The following is a 27,457-nucleotide window of genomic DNA, read 5'->3' on the forward strand; positions in this document are numbered from 1 at the left end:
CGGCAAAGTCTGTCCTTTAATTCCACAGACGCTCAAAAACTGAGGACAGAGAAGTCTTTAGTTTGATACTTTTGGGATTCAAAAACAAGGAGAACAGAAGTACGGATTCACACGTTACATTTCTAGAGAATATTTATAAAAAAACTGAACTTTTCTTAGTTTTTCCGTTTAACCTCTTAACCCTTCATCGGCCCTCGGGCTCCAGCTAACCCCACTGGACTTTTCCTCCATTTTTAAAAAGTGTTCCCTTCATCTCAGGGCAATGAGACTCTGTGACTTTCCTAAATAATCTAAACATGCACAACAAATCTGGGCTTGATTTGGTTGTTCTAAAGGTGTGTAAAACATGTTTTACCATTTAAGTCCCTCTGGGTCAGATTGACCCCACATTGAAAATGAATGGGAAAGTGTCAAAAAGTATCATTTTTCCACTTTTTTGTAAAAAACAACAACAACTAAATCCAGTGTAAAGTATTTGTGCAGTAAATAGGTAAAAAAAACTACCAAATACCCACAAAAACACAGCATAAATGTTTAGTTGAGAAGTAAATAAAATTTTTTTTAAATAGTTTGCCATATTAAAAAAAATTATATTTCCTTATGCAATCGCTCTGTAAAAGTTTGGGGTCTATCTGAGCACAAGGGACTCAAATGTAAACCCGACTTGAGGGACGATTCAGGGTTAATCTCTGGAACCATTTTTGGGGATTTCCGGCTGGATTTGGCCGACCCAAATTGAAAAGCTTCCCATACACACATACAGTGGTCTCTAAATACACAATACTGGTGTCACAAAACTCTTTTCTGCAGTGTTTTCTGTAATCTAGTGTTTACAGCCGGAACTGTCTGCAGGGTGCTAGAGCTCACAGGGTTACACACTTTCAACTATGAATTTATAACCAAAAGCTCCTCTTTTTTTGGGGGGTTATTGCAGCTCAGACAACATATACTCACGTTTGTCACTTTTAGCAGTGCTTTATGCAACTTCAGAGGGTTTCCTGTAAAATGACAGCAGTATTGTGTGTTTAGAGACTGTGTGTGTGTGTGTGTGTGTGTGAATGGGAAGCTTTTACATTTGGATCGCCCCAATCCAGTAGAAATGGTCCCAGAGTAATTTACTGTAAATAAGTTATTTTGTGTAAAACAAATGCCAAAGTGATGCATATCTTAGGGTTCTAACCCTACCATAATATTATGATTTTAAATTTTCTTCAGGGACAAAGGAAGTGATGTCATAGCCGTGATTCCACCTCGATTGCGGTGTTTGTGTTTTATTTGAAGACGCCACATTACAGAATGAGAACTTCAAAATAATGAAATTATAAATACATTTTATTAGGTAAAAAGTGTTTGCTTTGGTTGTGTATATATGCAGAACACGAGAATCACATGGGGAAATGGTTCAGATGTGTGTGCATATGCAATGTTTAATATATGAACAAACCCAGTATATTCATGTATCTATATGAATATTTAAGTTGAACTTTATGAAAAATTATTTTTAAGAACATTCGTCAAAGAATTCTAACGTTTTGCCTTAGGACACAAGGAATTCTTGTGAGAATATACTTCATCTTATTAAGAGGTAACTTGAGGTCCCATTAGTTAAAACATCCACTAGTTACAGTATTTATTAACTCTTTCCCCGCCAGGGTTTAAAAAAAAAAAGTTGCGGTAACACTTTATTTTGATAGTCCACTTTAGACATTCTACTAACTATAAGTAACTTTGCAACTACATGTCAACTAACTGTCATTAGAGTATTAGTTGACTGTCAGTAGACTGGTAGGTTATGGTTAGGTGTTAGGGTTCGGGTTAGTAGAATAAGTTGAATTGTAGTTGCCAAGTTACTTATAGTCAGTTGAATGTCTTTTGGGGGACCAACAAAATAAAGTTTTAGTAAATATTAATCAGTCTACAAATACTCTAATGACAGTGAGTTGACATGTAGTTGCAAAGTTACTTATAGTTAGTAGAATGTCTAAAGTGGACTATCAAAATAAAGTGTAACCAAAGTTGCCAGCCTGCGACAGAATCTTGGTTTATTTTCACAAAACTTTCATGGAGCCCAGAATATTTAGCTGAACATGCAATATATCTAAAGAAAGAACAGAGCCTCTGCTTTTAAAAAACAAAACATTTTATTCTAGCTTTATGCATTTGTTTTTATCAACACTGGTAAGTTTCATAAAAAAGAAACATTGACAAAAACATTAAGACTGTGTGATATTTGACATGCTTCTATCGCTCGTTTCTGCTTCTTCTTCGCCTGTGTTTTGATCTGGAGATTCTGTACTCTTTCTTTCAGAAGATGCATAACAGCAAAAACATGGATTGCTGGAAAATTCCGTCAATGGCAGGGAAAGAGTTCATCTTAACCATGAACAGTTTATTAACTAATGGAACCTGTTATTAAACCATATGTGTTATTATGAATCTGATAAAAAAACATGTCGACACATTTCTCAGTAAGATTAGTCACAGTGATGACGAGTTGATCTGCCCGCAGAAGAAGACTAAAGCATTGTTTTCTGGCTAGAGTGTGTAGATGGAGCTCGTACAGCCTGAGTTATGATCCGGTTCAGTGAATCAAACGATGACGAACAGGGAGGTAAATATTAACGATCAGATGTCTAGGAAACTACTGAAGAACAACATGGATCTACGAGAAACACTGAGGATTACAGAGGTCATTAGCGGCGACGGTCACACAGATCTTCACGGGTCAGGGGTCAGGGGTCAGTGTTCCTTCAGCAGGCGTAGGGCGGAGGCTTCTCGAAGGGCCCTAAGGAGTGAGCGTAGAGCGAGGGAGCGTTTGGAGTCAACATGTATCCGCTGGTGTCCTGAGACGAGGTTTGAGCCGGAGCGCTCTGAGCGGCCGATTGGGTCTCATCCGACGGGGAGGCCGAAACCTCGGGGACGGATGGAGCAGCGGATGGAGCTGGGTAACCGTTCAGATGCTGGAGGACAAGAATCACAAATAACGTCAAGAGCATCATGTGTTGACTTTCTAGCAGCTGCCATGTTTAAACTGATTAAAGGTGGGCAATATCACAGAAAACTTGAAAATGAACATCATGATATAGTAATTAAATCTGAAAACTAAACTAAAATTAAAGCCATAACATATATATCTCAACATCTTCACTGATAATTACATTTGAGGAAAGTTAAACTCACATCGGACTCTGACAATCGGCTATTTTTCACTGAAAACAACCGATCATATAATCATGGATACTAATAATAATAATAATAATAATAATAATGGAACAAAACGACCAACATTTAAAACTCTTAACGGAACAAAACGACCAACGTTTAAAACTCTTAACGGAACAAAACGACCAACGTTTAAAACTCTTAATGGAACAAAATTACTAACGTTTAAAACTCTTAACGGAACAAAATTACTAACGTTTAAAACTCTTAACGGAACAAAATTACTAACGTTTAAAACTCTTAACGGAACAAAACCACCAACGTTTAAAACTCTTAACGGAACAAAACCACCAACGTTTAAAACTCTTAATGGAACAAAATTACTAACGTTTAAAACTCTTAACGGAACAAAACCACCAACGTTTAAAACTCTTAACGGAACAAAACCACCAACGTTTAAAACTCTTAATGGAACAAAATTACTAACGTTTAAAACTCTTAACGGAACAAAACCACCAACGTTTAAAACTCTTAACGGAACAAAACGACCAACGTTTAAAACTCTTAACGGAACAAAACGACCAACGTTTAAAACTCTTAAAGGAACAAAACGACCAACGTTTAAAACTCTTATAGGAACAAAACTACCAACGTTTAAAACTCTTAACGGAACAAAATTACTAACGTTTAAAACTCTTAACGGAACAAAATTACTAACGTTTAAAACTCTTAACGGAACAAAACCACCAACGTTTAAAACTCTTAACGGAACAAAACCACCAACGTTTAAAACTCTTAATGGAACAAAATTACTAACGTTTAAAACTCTTAACGGAACAAAACCACCAACGTTTAAAACTCTTAACGGAACAAAACCACCAACGTTTAAAACTCTTAATGGAACAAAATTACTAACGTTTAAAACTCTTAACGGAACAAAACCACCAACGTTTAAAACTCTTAACGGAACAAAACGACCAACGTTTAAAACTCTTAACGGAACAAAACGACCAACGTTTAAAACTCTTAAAGGAACAAAACGACCAACGTTTAAAACTCTTATAGGAACAAAACTACCAACGTTTAAAACTCTTTACGGAACAAAACGACCAACGTTTAAAACTCTTAATGGAACAAAATTACTAACGTTTAAAACTCTTAATGGAACAAAACGACCAACGTTTAAATCTCTTAACGGAACAAAACCACCAATGTTTAAAACTCTTAACGGAACAAAACGACCAACGTTTAAAACTCTTAACGGAACAAAACGACCAACGTTTAAAACTCTTAACGGAACAAAACGACCAACGTTTAAAACTCTTAATGAAAACTAAAGCGTATGATTTTCTGTAAAGCTGCTTTGAAATGAAGTGTATTGTGAAAAGCACTAAACAATACAAATAAAATTGAATTTGACATTTGAAATATCATCTCTGTAATTGCGCTTGATCAGTGCTGTGTGTGAGTGATCAGTTATTGAAGCATTAATGTAACTCAGTGAGGTTGGCGTTCAGACAGTGGCGCTCACCTGCATGGGCAGAGGGTAGTTCGGGTAGGCGGGTAGAGTTTGTCCAGACGGGCAGAAGCCGGTGTAGGTGATCAGATGCTGGCTGGGATTGTACAGGATGTGAGGGGGCGGAGCCGGACTGGTTGTCATGTGACTGTGAGTCACAGGAGCCTGAACACACACACACACATGTTATGTAAGGTAACAACCTGAACCCATCTGTATTGTATAAAGCGCTACAGAAACTGAAGGAGGACTCGCCAGGTCTTTGAAGGCTCCCAGTACGGCGGCGGTGATGATGCCCAGAAACACTGCGAGCACATTGAGCGTCACACAGGCCCACAGCAGGCGGTACAGATTCACCACATCTCCACAGCTGCTGACGCCCGTGAACTCGTAGTACTGCACACGGTAGTCCAGACTAACACACACACACACACACACAGTTACTGTACACACACCAGAGCCAGCCCAAGGCATTTATGATTGAAATCGCGAAATGGCCTTAAAGGGTTAGTTCACCCAAAAATGAAAATTCTGTCATTAAAGGGGTGGTAAACCACGATTTCACTATTCTAACTTTAGCTAGCGTGTAATGTTGCTGCTTGAGCATAAACAACATCTGCAAAGTTACAACGTTCAAAGTTTAAAGCAAAGGGAGATATTTGCTTTTAAAGAAATCCATTTCTAAGAACTACAGCAAACGGCCGTTGGCGACTACAGACATTCCTCCAGGGCTGATGACATCACCAGGCTCAATATTTACATAAACCCCTCCTCCGAGAATATTAAATAAGGGGTGAGGCCATTTTGTATTGCGGCGCTGTTGTGGTATAGTTAGGCTGGAGTGGTGTTGCGGTATAGTTAGGCTGGAGTGGTGTTGTGGTATAGTTAGGCTGGAGTGGTGTTGCGGTATAGTTAGTCTGGAGTGGTGTTGTGGTATAGTTAGGCTGGAGTGGTGTTGCGGTATAGTTAGGCTGGAGTGGTGTTGTGGTATAGTTAGGCTGGAGTGTTGTTGTGGTATAGTTAGGCTGGAGTGGTGTTGTGGTATAGTTAGGCTGGAGTGGTGTTGTGGTATAGTTAGGCTGGAGTGTTGTTGTGGTATAGTTAGGCTGGAGTGTTGTTGTGGTATAGTTAGGCTGGAGTGGTGTTGTGGTATAGTTAGGCTGGAGTGGTGTTGTGGTATAGTTAGGCTGGAGTGTTGTTGTGGTATAGTTAGGCTGGAGTGTTGTTGTGGTATAGTTAGGCTGGAGTGGTGTTGTGGTATAGTTAGGCTGGAGTGGTGTTGTGGTATAGTTAAGCTGGAGTGGTGTTGTGGTATAGTTAGGCTGAAGTGGTGTTGCGGTATAGTTAGGCTGGAGTGGTGTTGTGGTATAGTTAGGCTGAAGTGGTGTTGTGGTATAGTTAGGCTGGAGTGGTGTTGCGGTATAGTTAGGCTGGAGTGGTGTTGTGGTATAGTTAGGCTGAAGTGGTGTTGTGGTATAGTTAGGCTGGAGTGGTGTTGTGGTATAGTTAGGCTGGAGTGGTGTTGTGGTATAGTTAGGCTGGAGTGGTGTTGTGGTATAGTTAGGCTGGAGTGGTGTTGTGGTATAGTTAGGCTGGAGTTGTTGTGGTATAGTTAGGCTGGAGTGGTGTTGTGGTATAGTTAGGCTGGAGTGTTGTTGTGGTATAGTTAGGCTGGAGTGGTGTTGTGGTATAGTTAGACTGGAGTGGTGTTGTGGTATAGTTAGGCTGGAGTGGTGTTGTGGTATAGTTAGGCTGGAGTGGTGTTGTGGTATAGTTAGGCTGGAGTGGTGTTGTGGTATAGTTAGGCTGGAGTGGTGTTGTGGTATAGTTAGGCTGGAGCGGTGTTGTGGTATAGTTAGGCTGGAGTGGTGTTGTGGTATAGTTAGGCCGGAGTGTTGTGGTATGGTTAAGCTGGAGTGGTGTTGTGGTATAGTTAGGCTGGAGTGGTGTTGTGGTATAGTTAGGCTGGAGTGTTGTTGTGGTATAGTTAGGCTGGAGTTGTTGTGGTATAGTTAGGCTGGAGTGGTGTTGTGGTATAGTTAGGCTGGAGTGTTGTTGTGGTATAGTTAGGCTGGAGTGGTGTTGTGGTATAGTTAGACTGGAGTGGTGTTGTGGTATAGTTAGGCTGGAGTGGTGTTGTGGTATAGTTAGGCTGGAGTGGTGTTGTGGTATAGTTAGGCTGGAGCGGTGTTGTGGTATAGTTAGGCTGGAGTGGTGTTGTGGTATAGTTAGGCTGGAGTGTTGTTGCGGTATAGTTAGGCTGGAGTGGTGTTGTGGTATAGTTAGGCTGGAGTGGTGTTGTGGTATAGTTAGGCTGGAGTGTTGTTGCGGTATAGTTAGGCTGGAGTGGTATTGTGGTATAGTTAGGCTGGAGTGGTGTTGTGGTATAGTTAGGCTGGAGTGGTGTTGTGGTATAGTTAAGCTGGAGTGGTGTTGTGGTATAGTTAGGCTGAAGTGGTGTTGCGGTATAGTTAGGCTGGAGTGGTGTTGTGGTATAGTTAGGCTGAAGTGGTGTTGTGGTATAGTTAGGCTGGAGTGGTGTTGCGGTATAGTTAGGCTGGAGTGGTGTTGTGGTATAGTTAGGCTGAAGTGGTGTTGTGGTATAGTTAGGCTGGAGTGGTGTTGTGGTATAGTTAGGCTGGAGTGGTGTTGTGGTATAGTTAGGCTGGAGTGGTGTTGTGGTATAGTTAGGCTGGAGTGGTGTTGTGGTATAGTTAGGCTGGAGTGTTGTTGTGGTATAGTTAGGCTGGAGTGGTGTTGTGGTATAGTTAGACTGGAGTGGTGTTGTGGTATAGTTAGGCTGGAGTGGTGTTGTGGTATAGTTAGGCTGGAGTGGTGTTGTGGTATAGTTAGGCTGGAGCGGTGTTGTGGTATAGTTAGGCTGGAGTGGTGTTGCGGTATAGTTAGGCTGGAGTGTTGTTGTGGTATAGTTAGGCTGGAGTGGTGTTGCGGTATAGTTAGGCTGGAGTGGTGTTGTGGTATAGTTAGGCTGGAGTGTTGTTGCGGTATAGTTAGGCTGGAGTGTTGTTGTGGTATAGTTAGGCTGGAGTGTTGTTGTGGTATAGTTAGGCTGGAGTGGTGTTGTGGTATAGTTAGGCTGGAGTGTTGTTGTGGTATAGTTAGGCTGGAGCGGTGTTGTGGTATAGTTAGGCTGGAGTGGTGTTGTGGTATAGTTAGGCTGGAGTGTTGTTGTGGTATATTTAGGCTGGAGTGTTGTTGTGGTATAGTTAGGCTGGAGTGTTGTTGTGGTATAGTTAGGCTGGAGCGGTGTTGTGGTATAGTTAGGCTGGAGTGGTGTTGTGGTATAGTTAGGCTGGAGTGGTGTTGCGGTATAGTTAGGCTGGAGTGGTGTTGTGGTGTAGTTAGGCTGGAGTGGTGTTGTGGTATAGTTAGACTGGAGTGGTGTTGTGGTATAGTTAGACTGGAGTGGTGTTGTGGTATAGTTAGGCTGGAGTGGTGTTGCGGTATAGTTAGGCTGGAGTGGTGTTGTGGTGTAGTTAGGCTGGAGTGGTGTTGTGGTATAGTTAGGCTGGAGTGGTGTTGCGGTATAGTTAGGCTGGAGTGGTGTTGTGGTGTAGTTAGGCTGGAGTGTTGTTGTGGTATAGTTAGGCTGGAGTGGTGTTGTGGTGTAGTTAGGCTGGAGTGTTGTTGTGGTATAGTTAGGCTGGAGTGGTGTTGTGGTATAGTTAGACTGGAGTGGTGTTGTGGTATAGTTAGACTGGAGTGGTGTTGTGGTATAGTTAGGCTGGAGTGGTGTTGCGGTATAGTTAGGCTGGAGTGTTGTTGTGGTATAGTTAGGCTGGAGTGGTGTTGTGGTATAGTTAGGCTGGAGTGTTGTTGTGGTATAGTTAGGCTGGAGTGGTGTTGCGGTATAGTTAGGCTGGAGTGGTGTTGCGGTATAGTTAGGCTGGAGTGGTGTTGTGGTGTAGTTAGGCTGGAGTGTTGTTGTGGTATAGTTAGGCTATAGGGACGGGGGTGTTTAACATCGTTTAACACACAGCATGTTATATGCACGTGTGTATGAGACGGAGGGAACAGGCGCGTGCGGGGCTCCCGCTGCACATCTCACGGAGGAAAACTTCCACCATCTTCGCGAGTTCAATGCCGGATTTGCACAACGTCAGCTGCGTGATACAAACGCGGCCAGTGTGTGAATGCACGACGCGCGCGCTGCACATTTCACGGAGGAAAACTTCCACAATGTTCGCGAGTTCAATACGGGATTCGCACCTCGGCTTGTCCTGAAAGCTGGATTTACAAACAGAAGCTGTTCACGGGCCACAACCTGTAAGTCTGATTTATTTTTCATCGATGTGTTTTCCTGTAATATGTTGTAGCAAGGAAGTAAACAGATGACAGCGCTGTTCTGCAAACCAGTCTGTTAAATGCTCATTCATACTTAACGTTATCCGGCGAACACCTAACGTTACAAACACTAACGTTAAAATCTCAACAGCGAACCTGGCATTAGTGTAAATGATTCTTTGATTAGAGCTTTTATGAATTGTTTATCTACAGGCATGCTAAACATGGTTCTGTGTGTGATTTGGCTAACTTAATAGTAAAGCCAGTGTTTAGTGTTTTAACGCTCTGAACCGCTGAATCGACTCACTGATTCATAATGCTCCAAACCGCTGAATCGACTCACTGATTCATAACGCTCTGAACCGCTGAATCGACTCACTGATTCATAACGCTCTGAACCGCTGAATCGACTCACTGATTCATAACGCTCTGAACCGCTGAATCGACTCACTGATTCATAACGCTCCAAACCGCTGAATCGACTCACTGATTCATAACGCTTCGAAGCTTCATGATGCCGTGTTTTGAAATCGTCATCTCTATATAAGTCGTTATTTAGGGTTTTTTTGCGCACAGAAACTATTCTCGTCTTCATAAAGTTATTGTAGAGCCGCTGTAGTGAGATGGACTTTGTAACTTTAGTCTTTAGTGTCTTTTAAGGGTCTTGAGAGTGTAAAGTTGAGCCAATGGAGGCCTTTCAGAGCATCAGATTTACACTAAAATATCTTCATTTGTGTCTGAAGATGAACGGAGGTCTGACGGGTGTCCAACCACATGAGGCTCAGTCATTAATCACACAATCTACAGTTTTGGGTGAACTAACCCTGTAACCTGTTACCTTTCACAGGCCCATTTGCCACTGCATGTTTAAAACAATGATATCCTATATTTAGCCTGATCTAATGTTGACAAACTATACATCATTTGAAAGCTAACAAACTCAATATTCATCCTGTGAAAACCGTTTTCAAATCGGATTTTGTGTTACCATGGAAACGGTACTCTAAATTCTTCTAGCAGGCTCCTCCCCTAGTGGGCGTCGCCATGTTTCATATTACAACATTTATTTTAAAAACTTTATAATAAAAACCTTTTCTAATCTTGACGAAACACATATCGTCAGTCTCACGGTTCTATATTTGCCAGCTGTTTTGTGATATTTGGACAAAAATATATACACCTATTTGGGCCCCCAAATAAAATTCTGCTTAGGGCCCCATAAGGGCTTGGGCCGGCCCTGACACACACACACACACACACACACACACACACACACACACACACAGTGTCGCTCACCTGTCGCAGTGGATTAAGTCACAGCAGTAGCAGGTGTTGCTCTTCACCTTCAGTTTACACGCATTCCCATAGGAGTTACAGTTCACCTGATCAGCAGATCGACACCGTTAAAACACACACAGCTCAGCGCTTTACATTGGACACTGTGTGTTAGGGATATTGCAGATTTTATGACAGACTGCTCATGTTGGATGAGTGTTTGACAAATGAAGGAATTTAGATGGAAATGTATATACACCGATCAAACATAACATTAATATATCGTGATTGTCCCCCTGACTCGTCGAGGCATGGACTCCTCTAGAAGCTGTGCTGTGGTATCTGGCACCAAGATGTTAGCAGCAGATCCTTTAAGTCCTGTAAGTTGCAAGGTGTTGGGTTTTTTTCCTCCGAATTCTGACCTTTCATTGAAATTCAGATTTTTTTCTTCTTGTAATCTTTTTCTTGGAATCGAGAGTTTTTTTCTCGGAATTCAGATTTTTTTTTTTTTTTCCGGAATCCCAATTTTTTTCCCTCAGAATTCTAACTCTTTTTTTTTTTCTCTCTAATTTTTATCTTTTTCTTGGAATTGCACGTTTTTTTCCCTGTAAATTTGAACTAATTTATCTCGGATTTCGAAGAAAAAAAACATTTGGAATTGCAAGTTTATTTCAATCTGGCCCTTGTCAAACTCGCTCAAATCCTTACGCTTGCCCATTTTTCCTGCTTCTAACACATCAACACTGAGGACAAAATGTTCACTTGCTGCCTAATATATCCCACCCACTAACAGAGCGTGTCATAATGTTATGCCTGATCGGTGTGGGGATTTATTTCTCAGAATTCTGACTTTTTCTCGGAATTCAGATTTTTCTCTCTCTCAGAATTTCGCGTTTATTTTCTCTGAATTTTGACTCATTTTCCTCAGAAATAGTTTTTTTTTCTTCTTTTTTTTTCTCGGAATTGCACGTTTTTTCCCTCTGAATTCTGACCTTTTATTGAAATTCAGATTTTTTCCTTCTCGTAATCTTTTCTTGCAATCGAGAGTGTTTTTCTCGGAATTCAGTTTTTTTTTTTTTGGGAAACCCAATTTTTTTCCCTCAGAATTCTGACTCTTTTTTATTTCTCTCTCTAATTTTTTCTTCTTGGAATTGCACGTTTTTTCCCCTCTAAATTCGAACTAATTTATCTCAGAATTCGAAGAAAAAAAAACTAGGGCTGTCAAAAGATTAATCTCGATTAATCACATCCAAAATAAAAGTTTGTGTTTACATAATGTATGTGTGTGTACTCTGTTAATTATTATTTATATATAAATACACACACATTCATGTATATATTTCAGAAAAAAATATTATTTTTATATATAAAACATTTATATTTATATATATTATAGATTATATAAATGTATATACATGCAAATATTTCTTAAATATATACATGAATGTGTGTGTATTTATATATAAATAATAATTAACAGAGTACACAAACATATATTATGTAAACACAAACTTTTATTTTGGATGCGATTAATCTTTTGACAGCCCTAAAAAAAACATTTAGAATCGCAAGTTAATTCAATCTGGACCTTGTCACACATCAATACCTGTATATCCCACCCACTAACAGAGATCATCAGTGTTATTCACTTGACCTGGTCATAATGTTATGCCTGATCGGTGTACTGATTGAAAGTGATGTGATGTTTATATCTGACCAGCAGAGGGAAGCAGAGCACATGATCACTTGTAGGTTTGTAAACACACCTCGGTGTAGTAGCTGTCGTAGGAGTAAGAAGATGAGCTGGAGTAAAAGTCACAGCGGCCCTCCATCAGCGGCCTCCTGTCCTACACACACACACACACACACACACACACACACACACACACACACACACACACACACACACACACACACACACACACACACAGTAACTCATGATTTCAGCACGAGCAGTGACAGAGCAGTGTGTGAGCAGATACTCACGATGAACTCGGCCGCGATGATGCCGTCGATGATGGAGCAGAGGAAACACGACACCACCCCCAGACTGATGAAGATGATGGAGGCCACCAGCTGACACACACACACACACACACACACACACACACACACACACACACACACACACACACACACACACACACACACACACACACACACACACACACACACACACACACACACGGTTAAAGTCACTGTTTTATACAATACTGCAGTATATATTCATAATTGTGTTAATAATCTTGAATATCTTCATCTCTTCTCTGATGATGAGGGCGGGGCCACCTGTCACTCACATGAGATCAGCCAATAGCAAACCACAACCATCCAATCAGTTCCCCACACACACACTCAAGCCCCGCCCCTACATTTGTTCTTGTTTGTGAAGCGATTCACTCGATATACGGCACAATAGAGGAGAAAAGACACTTTCAATGTTGATTTATTAACCCCATAAAGCCTGCTGTAGAATATTTGATATGTTGATTTCTAAAGCTGATAGTGTATCATGAGCATGTGATGCATTCAAAATTATTTATTAACATAAAACACATTTACAGGGTTAAAATCATGAATTAAAGGGTTCCTATAATGCCCCTTTTCACAAGATGTAAATAAGTATCTGATGAGTGTGTGTGTGTGTGTGTGTGTGTGTGTGTGTGTGAAGTTTCAGCTTAAAATATCCCACAGATCATGTTAATATCATGTCAAAACACGCTGTTTTGTGTGTCCCTTTAAATGCAAATGAGCTGCTGCTCCCGCCTCCTTTCAGGAAGAGGGCGGAGCTTCAAGAGCTTGTGTTAGCAGCTCTGATGACCTCACACACACACACACACACACACACACACACACACACACACACACACACACACACACACACACACACACACACACACACACACACACACACACACACACACACACACACACACACACACACACACACACACACACACACACACACACACACACACACACACACACACACACACACACACACACAGGGCCGTGCAGAGAGTTCGTCAGGGGCAATGTAAAAAAGGGGCAATATGTAAATATATATATATATATATTTTTTAGGGCTGTCAAAAGATTAATCGCGATTAATCGCATCCAAAATAAAAGTTTGTGTTTACATAATATATGTGTGTGTACTCTGTTAATTATTATTTATATATAAATACACACACATTCATGTATATATTTAAGAAATATTTGCATGTATATACTGTATATACATTTATATAATCTATAATATATATATAGATATAAATGTTTTATATTTAAATAATATTTTTTTCTTAAATATATACATGCTTGTATAACTTTTATTTTGGATGCGATTAATCGCGATTAATCTTTTGACAGCCCTAATATATATACACACACACATATATATATCCCCTGTTCGGGCGAACCAGCCTCTTACTGCATTTCGTTGCCATGTACCTGTACTTGTGTAATGACAATAAAGTTGAATCTAATCTAATCTAATACACATACACATATATATATATATCCTTATGCTCATCAAGCCTGCATTTATTTAATCAAAAATACAGAAAAAACAGTAGCCTAATATTGTGAAATATTATTACATTGTGTTCTTTTAAAATTTTTATTAATCAAAGAATCTTGAAAAGAGTCTCACAGTTTCCATCACTGACATTAAATCCTCATATTAGAATGATTTCTGAATGATCATGTGACACTGAAGAGAGTAATGATGCTGAAAATCCAGCTGTGATCACAGGAATAAATTATATTTTAAATTATTTTAAAATAGAAAACAATTATTGTAATATATTTCGCAATATTGCTGTTTTTTACCAAATAAATGCAGGCTTGATGAACATAAGAGACTTCTTTCATAATGCTGCATAATATTCAAAAATGGTAATAAGTCCTTTCACTTCACCATTTCTCCAGCCTACACTTCGCTTAATAGGCCTGTAGGAGCCGCTGGCACTTGGGTTTTGTTAACTTTGATAGTTTCATGAAATAGTAAACGGTGTATCAATATACATAAATACAAGTGAATTTAACACTACTTACCATTAATGCGACTTTTGCTGCTGTGGTTTAGTGCAGGGATTTGTTTGTTGTCTGTTAAAGTCTATTTAGTTAGTGATGCAATTTATAAAATGAGCCAAACCGCAGGAAATCGTTCCACAAATGTTAGTTCGTCTGTCCATGTAATTTTCAACCGATTTATGAATAAGAACAGAAAATTACCACTTCACATCGCCCAATGGAATTTGAACTTGCTTTGCCAGATCACGATTGGCTGGTGTATATACATGACAAACGGGCATTGGTGAATTGTGTAATACTTTAAAATATATCATATATAGATTTTTTTAATTAAATCAACACATTAGCTCTGATTATGGATGAAAAAAAATATTGGTTTACTTTTTTCCCGTAAGGACACACACTCTCTGAAAGGACCATATTTAGCTCAAGAGCCGCTTCAGTGGAAAATCAGCTGTCAATCAAAACGCACGCGACCCATAGCAACGCGTTATGGCAACGCCTCAACAGAAATTGTCCGACTTTTGAGCCGTTCGTTACTATTGTATACATTGTCATGTTATAATAATCACATTTATTTCGTTTTATTGTCCACGATATTATCATTGATATTTGTCTGAGAGGGGCACTTTTGATTCATTTTGAAAAAGGGCAGGGGCTCAAGCACCCAAAGCCCCCCCCTCTGCACGTGCCTGATAAAGACACATCTCACACATGTAGAACGACACAGGACACACACACACACACACACACACACACACACACACACATGTAGAACGAGACAGGACACACACACACACACACACACACATGTAGAACGAGACAGGACACACACACACACACACACACACACACATGTAGAACGAGACAGGACACACACACACACACACACACACACACACACACACACACACACACACACACACACACACATGTAGAACGAGACAGGACACACACACACACACACACACACACACACATGTAGAACGAGACAGGACACACACACACACACACACACACACACACACACACACACACATGTAGAACGAGACAGGACACACACACACACACACACACACACACACACACACACACACACACACACACACACACACACACACATGTAGAACGAGACAGGACACACACACACACACACGCACACACACACACACATGTAGAACGAGACAGGACGCTTCTGAAGGGATAGAGGATGAGTTTATGAGTTAACCATCTTCAGTCATTGATTAGCATATTCTGTCATGATAATCTCTAAAGTGCTGGGGTGGGGTAAGATGAGCCACATAATATCTGCTGATGAAGAGAGAACAGGGATAGTTTAGTGTGATTACGGTTACGTAACTGTGAGGGTCGTAACTTTGAGTGTCGTAACTGTGAGTGTCGTAACTTTGAGTGTCGTAACTGTGAGTGTCGTAACTTTGAGCGCCGTAACTTTGAGCGTCGTAGCTGTGAGTGTCGTAACTGTGAGTGTCTTAACTGTGAGTGTCTTAACTGTGAGTGTCGTAACTGTGAGTGTCGTAACTTTGAGCGCCGTAACTTTGAGTGTCGTAACTGTGAGTGTCGTAACTTTGAGTGTCGTAACTTTGAGCGTCGTAACTGTGAGCGTCGTAACTGTGAGTGTCGTAACTTTGAGTGTCGTAACTGTGAGTGTCTTAACTGTGAGTGTCGTAACTGTGAGTGTCGTAACTTTGGGCGCCGTAACTTTGAGTGTCGTAACTTTGAGTGTCGTAACTGTGAGTGTCGTAACTGTGAGTGTCGTAACTTTGAGGGTCGTAACTTTGAGTGTCGTAACTGTGAGTGTCGTAACTGTGAGTGTCGTAACTGAGTGTCGTAACTTTGAGTGTCGTAACTGTGAGTGTCGTAACTTTGAGTGTCGTAACTTTGAGTGTCGTAACTGTGAGTGTCGTAACTTTGAGTGTCGTAACTGTGAGTGTTGTAACTTTGAGTGTCGTAACTGTGAGTGTCGTAACTGTGAATGGCGTAACTTTGAGTGGCGTAACTTTGAGTGTCGTAACTTTGAGTGTCGTAACTGTGAGTGTCGTAACTTTGAGTGTCGTAACTGTGAGTGTCTTAACTGTGAGTGTCGTAACTGTGAGTGTCGTAACTGTGAGTGGCGTAACTGTGAGTGGCGTAACTTTGAGTGGCGTAACTTTGAGTGTCGTAACTTTGAGTGTCGTAACTGTGAGTGTCTTAACTGTGAGTGTCGTAACTTTGAGTGTCGTAACTTTGAGTGTCGTAACTGTGAGTGTCTTAACTGTGAGTGTCGTAACTTTGAGTGTCGTAACTTTGAGTGTCGTAACTTTGAGTGTCGTAACTGTGAGTGTCTTAACTGTGAGTGTCGTAACTTTGAGTGTCGTAACTGTGAGTGTCTTAACTGTGAGTGTCGTAACTGTGAGTGTCGTAACTTTGAGTGTCGTAACTTTGAGTGTCGTAACTTTGAGCGTCGTAACTGTGAGCGTCGTAACTGTGAGTGTCGTAACTTTGAGTGTCGTAACTTTGAGTGTCGTAACTGTGAGTGTCTTAACTGTGAGTCGTAACTGTGAATGTCGTAACTTTGAGTGTCGTAACTTTGAGTGTCGTAACTGTGAGTGTCCTAACTTTGAGTGTCGTAACTTTGAGTGTCGTAACTTTGAGTGTCGTAACTGTGAGTGTCCTAACTTTGAGTGTCGTAACTTTGAGTGTCGTAACTTTGAGTGTCGTAACTTTGAGCGTCGTAACTTTGAGTGTCGTAACTGTGAGTGTCCTAACTTTGAGTGTCCTAACTTTGAGTGTCGTAACTGTGAGTGTCATAACTTTGAGTGTCGTAACTGTGAGTGTCATAACTTTGAGTGTCGTAACTGTGAGCGTCCTAACAGTGAGTGTCGTAACTTTGAGTGTCATAACTTTGAGTGTCGTAACTGTGAGTGTCCTAACTGTGAGTGTCGTAACTTTGAGCGTCGTAACTTTGAGTGTCGTAACTGTGAGTGTCCTAACTTTGAGTGTCGTAACTTTGAGTGTCGTAACTGTGAGTGTCATAACTTTGAGTGTCGTAACTGTGAGTGTCATAACTTTGAGTGTCGTAACTGTGAGTGTCATAACTTTGAGTGTCGTAACTGTGAGTGTCGTAACTTTGAGTGTCATAACTTTGAGTGTCGTAACTGTGAGTGTCCTAACTGTGAGTGTCGTAACTGTGAGTGTCGTAACTGTGAGTGTCGTAACTTTGAGTGTCGTAACTTTGAGTGTCGTAACTGTGAGTGTCGTAACTGTGAGCGTCGTAACTTTAAGCGTCCTAACTGTGAGTGTCGTAACTTTGAGTATCGTAACTGTGAGCGTCCTAACTGTGAGCGTCCTAACTGTGAGTGTCGTAACTTTGAGTGTCATAACTTTGAGTGTCGTAACTGTGAGTGTCGTAACTGTGAGTGTCGTAACTGTGAGTGTCGTAACTTTGAGTGTCGTAACTGTGAGTGTCGTAACTGTGAGTGTCGTAACTTTGAGTGTCGTAACTGTGAGTGTCGTAACTTTGAGTGTCGTAACTGTGAGTGTCGTAACTGTGAGTGTCGTAACTTTGAGTGTCGTAACTTTGAGTGTCGTAACTGTGAGTGTCCTAACTTTGAGTGTCGTAACTTTGAGCGTCGTAACTTTGAGCGTCGTAACTTTGAGCGTCGTAACTTTGAGTGTCGTAACTGTGAGTGTCGTAACTGTGAGTGTCGTAACTGTGAGTGTCGTAACTTTGAGTGTCGTAACTGTGAGTGTCGTAACTGTGAGTGTCGTAACTTTGAGTGTCCTAACTTTGAGTGTCCTAACTTTGAGTGTCGTAACTGTGAGTGTCCTAACTTTGAGTGTCCTAACTTTGAGTGTCGTAACTGTGAGTGTCCTAACTTTGAGTGTCGTAACTGTGAGTGTCGTAACTGTGAGTGTCGTAACTTTGAGTGTCGTAACTGTGAGTGTCGTAACTGTGAGTGTCGTAACTGTGAGTGTCGTAACTTTGAGTGTCGTAACTGTGAGTGTCGTAACTGTGAGTGTCGTAACTGTGAGTGTCGTAACTTTGAGTGTCGTAACTGTGAGTGTCGTAACTGTGAGTGTCGTAACTTTGAGTGTCGTAACTGTGAGTGTCGTAACTTTGAGTGTCTTAACTGTGAGTGTCGTAACTGTGAGTGTCGTAACTTTGAGTGTCGTAACTGTGAGTGTCGTAACTTTGAGTGTCTTAACTGTGAGTGTCGTAACTGTGAGTGTCGTAACTTTGAGTGTCGTAACTGTGAGTGTCGTAACTTTGAGTGTCGTAACTGTGAGTGTCGTAACTGTGAGTGTCGTAACTGTGAGTGTCGTAACTTTGAGTGTCGTAACTGTGAGTGTCGTAACTGTGAGTGTCGTAACTGTGAGTGTCGTAACTGTGAGTGTCGTAACTTTGAGTGTCGTAACTTTGAGTGTCGTAACTGTGAGTGTCGTAACTTTGAGTGTCGTAACTGTGAGTGTCGTAACTGTGAGTGTCCTAACTTTGAGTGTCGAAACTTTGAGCTTCGTAACTTTGAGCTTCGTAACTTTGAGCGCCGTAACTTTGCAGATGTTTTTTAATCTCAAACAGTGACACTACACACTCACTAAAGTTAAAAACATGACAATCCCCCAGCCGTTTAAACACAGAGCACCTCAGCTGACCGTCAGTGCTGTGGTTCTGTTTTTGTGGTGTAAGTGATGCTGCAGGTGAGCTCGTGACTCCAGCGACTGACTGCAGTAATAAAGTAAATGTAGAGTCGCTGGCACAGTGCATTATGGGTGATTTACTGTCCAACGGCGCGATGGCTCACACACACGAAAGGTCGCTCTCACACACTCAGTCCAGTCATGTCTCTGGGTTTGTTTAATCAAGGGCTCTGAGCGGCTGAAGCTGTAAATACTGACCTGATAAAACTCACATTCACACACGTGAGCGGATCACTGTCGCACACACACACACACACACACACACACATGTTGGGTTTTCATGTTTCATGGGGACTTTCCATAGGCGTAATGGTTTTTATACCGTACATACCGTATATTCTATCCCCCTACACTGCCCCTAAACCTACCCATCACACACACACACACACACACACACACACTGCCCCTAAACCTACCCATCACACACACACACACACACACACACACACACACACTGCCCCTGCCCCTAAACCTACCCATCACACACACACACACACGGTCACACGCACACACACGCGCACACACACACACACACTCACACACGGTCACACGCACACGTGCGCACACATACACACTCACACACAGTCACACACACTCACACACAGTCACACACACTCACACACAGTCACACGCGCACACACACACGCGCACACAAACACAGGCGCACACACACACACACACGGTCACACGCACCCGCGCACACACACACAGGCGCACACACACACACACACACACAGGCACACACACACAGGCACACACACAGGCGCACACACACACACACACACAGGCGCACACACACACACACACACGCGCAGACACACACACATGCACATTACATACAGTCCAAAAGTGATGTCCAGCCAACAGGAAAATTGACATCTTCCCCCTTTTTTTAAATGTTAAAGATTTGTTAAAAATGTTTGATTTTGTGATCATATTTTGTAGTTGTAGACAAATCGTGCGACATCATTTATGTCCAGACTGTCATTCAAAAAATTATGCTATATCTAATTTCACTTGGACTGAGAAAATCAAATAAAACAACACAGCCAATCAGAAGAGCGCGTGGGCGGAGTCTCTCTGCAGGCGCACTGCACTCTCAACCAAATCAATCAAAACTCACAGCCAATCAGAAGAGCGCGTGGGCGGAGTCTCTCTGCAGGCGCACTGCACTCTCAACCAAATCAATCAATCAAAAACCACAGCCAATCAGAAGAGCATGTGGGCGGAGTCTCTCTGCAGGCGCATTGCACTCTCAACCAAATCAATCAATCAAAAACCACAGCCAATCAGAAGAGCATGTGGGCGGAGTCTCTCTGCAGGCGCACTGCACTCGCGACCAAATCAATCAATCAAAAACCACAGCCAATCAGAAGAGCGCGTGGGCGGAGTCTCTCTGCAGGCGCACTGCACTCGCGACCAAATCAATCAAAACTCACAGCCAATCAGAAGAGCCTGTGGGCGGAGTCTCTCTGCAGGCGCACTACACTCTCAACCAAATCAATCAAAACTCACAGCCAATCAGAAGAGCCTGTGGGCGGAGTCTCTCTGCAGGCGCACTGCACTCTCAACCAAATCAATCAATCAAAAACCACAGCCAATCAGAAGAGCATGTGGGCGGAGTCTCTCTGCAGGCGCACTGCACTCGCGACCAAATCTATCAAAAATTCCAGCCAATCAGAAGAGCGTGTGATGTTTGTTATTGACACTTCCTCAGAGCTGCTTATGAGGGAATTGTTTGTTGTTATTCTCCTGTGAAACGCCATCAATCACTCGTTAAATGAGCTTTTAAACGGCCCCTTACAGACCTGCCGCTTTACGATCGTGTCATTTTCCTGCTTAATTACGCTAACTAAATTCATTGGTGATAAACCGGCCGAGGGAAAACATCACATGACCTCCAGAATAAACCAATAAAACGAGTCCTCTGCGCTCATTAAACCTGAAACCAACATCATCAGCCCAGCAGCAGAATCACTTAATCAATAAGAAAGTATTTTAAAATGTAATCGAATTACTTGATTTTTGGAATGTGATGATGTAATCCAGATCACATGTGATGATCAGGTGCTTTCAGAGTCCTCAGATGTTCATGACAAGCTGAAGCTTTCAGGTTTGTTTAATGGCTTTTATGAAGAGATGAAGACTAGAGACTCGCGGTTACAGGAAGTCAAACCCTGAACACTGAGGCTTTAAAGATGCATGTGAGAAGCTCCATGTCAGTAACTCAACCCCGGCTCTCTGCTTACCTGCTCTCACTCCAGTCCAGCTTCAGATTCAGAGTCATGAAGAACGGAGCGATTCTGATTCAAACACAGATGAACACTTGATTCAGAGTCACGAAGAACGGAGCGATTCTGATTCAAACACAGATGAACACTTGATTCAGAATAATGAAGAACGGAGCGATTCTGATTCAAACACAGATGAACACTTGATTCAGAGTCATGAAGAACGGAGCGATTCTGATTCAAACACAGATGAACACTTGATTCAGAATAATGAAGAACGGAGCGATTCTGATTCAAACACAGATGAACACTTGATTCAGAGTCATGAAGAACGGAGCGATTCTGATACAAACACAGATGAACACTTGATTCAGAATAATGAAGAACGGAGCGATTCTGATTCAAACACAGATCAACACTTGATTCAGAGTCATGAAGAACGGAGCGATTCTGATTCAAACACAGATGAACACTTGATTCAGAGTCATGAAGAACGGAGCGATTCTGATTCAAACACAGATCAACACTTGATTCAGAGTCATGAAGAACTGAGCGATTCTGATTCAAACACAGATGAACACTTGATTCAGAGTCATGAAGAACGGAGCGATTCTGATTCAAACACAGATGAACACTTGATTCAGAGTCATGAAGAACGGAGCGATTCTGATTCAAACATAGATGAACACTTGATTCAGAGTCATGAAGAACGGAGCGATTCTGATTCAAACACAGATGAACACTTGATTCAGAGTCATGAAGAACGGAGCGATTCTGATTCAAACACAGATGAACACTTGATTCAGAATAATGAAGAACGGAACGATTCTGATTCAAACACAGATGAACACTTGATTCAGAGTCATGAAGAACGGAGCGATTCTGATTCAAACACAGATGAACACTTGATTCAGAATAATGAAGAACGGAGCGATTCTGATTCAAACACAGATGAACACTTGATTCAGAGTCATGAAGAACGGAGCGATTCTGATTCAAACACAGATGAACACTTGATTCAGAGTCATGAAGAACGGAGCGATTCTGATACAAACACAGATGAACACTTGATTCAGAATAATGAAGAACGGAGCGATTCTGATTCAAACACAGATGAACACTTGATTCAGAGTCATGAAGAACGGAGCGATTCTGATTCAAACACAGATGAACACTTGATTCAGAGTCATGAAGAACGGAGCGATTCTGATTCAAACACAGATCAACACTTGATTCAGAGTCATGAAGAACTGAGCGATTCTGATTCAAACACAGATGAACACTTGATTCAGAGTCATGAAGAACGGAGCGATTCTGATTCAAACACAGATGAACACTTGATTCAGAGTCATGAAGAACGGAGCGATTCTGATTCAAACATAGATGAACACTTGATTCAGAGTCATGAAGAACGGAGCGATTCTGATTCAAACACAGATGAACACTTGATTCAGAGTCATGAAGAACGGAGCGATTCTGATTCAAACACAGATGAACACTTGATTCAGAATAATGAAGAACGGAACGATTCTGATTCAAACACAGATGAACACTTGATTCAGAGTCATGAAGAACGGAGCGATTCTGATTCAAACACAGATGAACACTTGATTCAGAATAATGAAGAACGGAGCGATTCTGATTCAAACACAGATGAACACTTGATTCAGAGTCATGAAGAACGGAGCGATTCTGATTCAAACACAGATGAACACTTGATTCAGAGTCATGAAGAACGGAACGATTCTGATTCAAACACAGATGAACACTTGATTCAGAGTCATGAAGAACGGAACGATTCTGATTCAAACACAGATGAACACTTGATTCAGAGTCACGAAGAACGGAACGATTCTGATTCAAACACAGATGAACATTTGATTCAGAGTCACGAAGAACGGAGCGATTCTGATTCAAACACAGATGAACACTTGATTCAGAGTCATGAAGAACGGAGCGATTCTGATTCAAACACAGATGAACACTTGATTCAGAGTCACGAAGAACGGAGCGATTCTGATTCAAACACAGATGAACACTTGATTCAGAGTCACGAAGAACGGAACGATTCTGATTCAAACACAGATGAACACTTGATTCAGAGTCACGAAGAACGGAGCGATTCTGATTCAAACACAGATGAACACTTGATTCAGAGTCAGGAAGAACGGAGCGATTCTGATTCAAACACAGATGAACACTTGATTCAGAGTCATGAAGAACGGAGCGATTCTGATTCAAACACAGATGAACACTTGATTCAGAGTCATGAAGAACGGAGCGATTCTGATTCAAACACAGATGAACACTTGATTCAGAGTCATGAAGAAAGGAGCGATTCTGATTCAAACACAGATGAACACTTGATTCAGAGTCATGAAGAACGGAGCGATTCTGATTCAAACACAGATGAACACTTGATTCAGAGTCATGAAGAACGGAACGATTCTGATTCAAACACAGATGAAAACTTGATTCAGAGTCATGAAGAACGGAGCGATTCTGATTCAAACACAGATGAACACTTGATTCAGAGTCATGAAGAACGGAGCGATTCTGATTCAAACACAGATGAACACTTGATTCAGGGTCATGAAGAACGGAACGATTCTGATTCAAACACAGATGAACATTTGATTCAGAGTCATGAAGAACGGAACGATTCTGATTCAAACACAGATGAACATTTGATTCAGAGTCATGAAGAACGGAGCGATTCTGATTCAAACACAGATGAACACTTGATTCAGAGTCATGAAGAACGGAGCGATTCTGATTCAAACACAGATGAACACTTGATTCAGAGTCATGAAGAACGGAGCGATTCTGATTCAAACACAGATGAACACTTGATTCAGGGTCATGAAGAACGGAACGATTCTGATTCAAACACAGATGAACATTTGATTCAGAGTCATGAAGAACGGAACGATTCTGATTCAAACACAGATGAACATTTGATTCAGAGTCATGAAGAACGGAGCGATTCTGATTCAAACACAGATGAACACTTGATTCAGAGTCATGAAGAACGGAGCGATTCTGATTCAAACACAGATGAACACTTGATTCAGAGTCATGAAGAACGGAACGATTCTGATTCAAACACAGATGAAAACTTGATTCAGAATCATGAAGAACGGAGCGATTCTGATACAAACACAGATGAACACTTGATTCAGAGTCATGAAGAACGGAACGATTCTGATTCAAACACAGATGAACACTTGATTCAGAGTCATGAAGAACGGAGCGATTCTGATTCAAACACAGATGAACACTTGATTCAGAGTCATGAAGAACGGAACGATTCTGATTCAAACACAGATGAAAACTTGATTCAGAGTCATGAAGAACGGAACGATTCTGATTCAAACACAGATGAACACTTGATTCAGAGTCATGAAGAACGGAACGATTCTGATTCAAACACAGATGAACACTTGATTCAGAGTCATGAAGAACGGAGCGATTCTGATTCAAACACAGATGAACACTTGATTCAGAGTCATGAAGAACGCAGCGATTCTGATTCAAACACAGATGAACACTTGATTCAGAGTCATGAAGAACGGAGCGATTCTGATTCAAACACAGATGAACACTTGATTCAGAGTCATGAAGAACGGAGCGATTCTGATTCAAACACAGATGAACACTTGATTCAGAGTCATGAAGAACGGAACGATTCTGATTCAAACACAGATGAACACTTGATTCAGAGTCATGAAGAACGGAGCGATTCTGATTCAAACACAGATGAACACTTGATTCAGAGTCATGAAGAACGGAACGATTCTGATTCAAACACAGATGAACACTTGATTCAGAGTCATGAAGAACGGAGCGATTCTGATTCAAACACAGATGAACACTTGATTCAGAGTCATGAAGAAAGGAGCGATTCTGATTCAAACACAGATGAACACTTGATTCAGAGTCATGAAGAACGGAACGATTCTGATTCAAACACAGATGAACACTTGATTCAGAGTCACGAAGAACGGAGCGATTCTGATTCAAACACAGATGAACACTTGATTCAGAGTCACGAAGAACGGAACGATTCTGATTCAAACACAGATGAACACTTGATTCAGAGTCACGAAGAACGGAGCGATTCTGATTCAAACACAGATGAACACTTGATTCAGAGTCACGAAGAACGGAGCGATTCTGATTCAAACACAGATGAACACTTGATTCAGAGTCACGAAGAACGGAGGGATTCTGATTCAAACACAGATGAACACTTGATTCAGAGTCACGAAGAACGGAGCGATTCTGATTCAAACACAGTTGAACACTTGATTCAGAGTCACGAAGAACGGAGCGATTCTGATTCAAACACAGATGAACACTTGATTCAGAGTCACGAAGAACGGAGCGATTCTGATTCAAACACAGATGAACACTTGATTCAGAGTCACGAAGAACGGAGCGATTCTGATTCAAACACAGATGAACACTTGATTCAGAGTCACGAAGAACGGAGCGATTCTGATTCAAACACAGATGAACACTTGATTCAGAGTCACGAAGAACGGAGCGATTCTGATACAAACACAGATGAACACTTGATTCAGAGTCACGAAGAACGGAACGATTCTGATTCAAACACAGATGAACACTTGATTCAGAGTCACGAAGAACGGAGCGATTCTGATTCAAACACAGATGAACACTTGATTCAGAGTCACGAAGAACGGAGCGATTCTGATTCAAACACAGATGAACACTTGATTCAGAGTCATGAAGAACGGAGCGATTCTGATTCAAACACAGATGAACACTTGATTCAGAATCATGAAGAACGGAATGATTTTGATTCATTAACAAACACATTCATGATTGTTTGATGGAAGCACATCCGAAGGCCAAAATAATTATTGCACAAAAGGTTCTTTACAGGAACTTTAGATGATTAAAATCTTCTTCACACTAAGAAAAACAAAGTTATTTTAAGAACTATTTACTGAAAGGTTCATTGGAAAACCCAAAATGTTAAAGGTTCTTGCTATGTAACTAATGTGTTCTGTGTGGTTGCTAGGGTGTTGCTATGTGATTAATGTGTTCTGTGTGGTTGCTAGGGTGTTGCTATGTTACTAATGTGTGCTATGTGACTAATGTGTTCTGTGTGGTTGCTAGGGTGTTGCTATGTGACTAATGTGTTCCATGTGACTAATGTGTTCTGTGTGGTTGCTAGGGTGTTGCTATGTGACTAATGTGTTCTGTGTGGTTGCTAGGGTGTTGCTATGTGACTAATGTGTGCTATGTGACTAATGTGTTCTGTGTGGTTGCTAGGGTGTTGCTATGTGACTAATGTGTTCCATGTGACTAATGTGTTCTGTGTGGTTGCTAGGGTGTTGCTATGTGACTAATGTGTTCTGTGTGGTTGCTAGGGTGTTGCTATGTTACTAATGTGTGCTATGTGACTAATGTGTTCTGTGTGGTTGCTAGGGTGTTGCTATGTGACTAATGTGTTCCATGTGACTAATGTGTTCTGTGTGGTTGCTAGGGTGTTGCATTGTGACTAATGTGTTCTGTGTGGTTGCTAGGGTGTTGCTATGTGACTAATGTGTTCTGTGTGGTTGCTAGGGTGTTGCTATGTGACTAATGTGTTCCATGTGACTAATGTGTTCTGTGTGGTTGCTAGGGTGTTGCTATGTGACTAATGTGTTCTGTGTGGTTGCTAGGGTGTTGCTATGTGACTAATGTGTTCAATGTTTTTACTAAGGTGTTGCTATGTGACTAATGTGTTCAATGTTGTTACTAAGGTGTTGCTATGTGACTAATGTGTTCAATGTTATTTCTAAGGTGTTGCTATGTGACTAATGTGTTCAATGTTGTTACTTAGGTGTTGCTAAGTGACTAATGTGTTCTGTGTGGTGGCTAGGGTGTTGCTATGTGACTAATGTGTTCAAAGTTTTTACTAAGGTGTTGCTATGTGACTGTTTTTGTGTGGTTGCTAAGGTGTTGCTATGTGACTAATGCATTTGATGTGGTTCCTAAGGTGTTGCTATGTGACTCTAATGTGTTCAGTGTGGTTATTAGGGTGTTGCTATGTGACTAATGCCTTCGTTGTGGTTGCTAAGGTGTTGCTATGTGACTGTAATGTGTTCAGTGTGGTTTTTAGGGAGTTGCTATGTGACTAATGCTTTCGTTGTGGTTGCTAAGGTGTTGCTATGCGACAGTAATGTGTTCAGTGTGGTTTTTAGGGAGTTGCTATGTG

General features: G+C 41.2%; 1 protein-coding gene across 1 annotated transcript in view; it reads right to left on the minus strand.

The window, feature by feature from the left end:
* Positions 1-2,750: 2,750 nt before the first annotated feature.
* tmem255b (transmembrane protein 255B) overlaps positions 2,751-27,457 on the minus strand; it is a gene marked incomplete at both ends in the record, with an annotated part of 32,020 nt that continues 7,313 nt past the window's right edge. Inside the window, 6 exons of the mRNA XM_079811914.1 lie at positions 2,751-2,960; positions 4,694-4,843; positions 4,934-5,093; positions 10,280-10,365; positions 12,025-12,105; positions 12,245-12,334. Of these exons, the coding sequence (XP_079668040.1) occupies positions 2,751-2,960; positions 4,694-4,843; positions 4,934-5,093; positions 10,280-10,365; positions 12,025-12,105; positions 12,245-12,334 (777 nt within the window). The remainder of the gene's footprint in view (positions 2,961-4,693; positions 4,844-4,933; positions 5,094-10,279; positions 10,366-12,024; positions 12,106-12,244; positions 12,335-27,457) is intronic.

The sequence above is a fragment of the Gobio gobio genome, assembly GCF_949357685.1.
Source record: "Gobio gobio genome assembly, chromosome: 3".
NCBI classification, from domain to species: Eukaryota; Metazoa; Chordata; class Actinopteri; order Cypriniformes; family Gobionidae; genus Gobio; species Gobio gobio.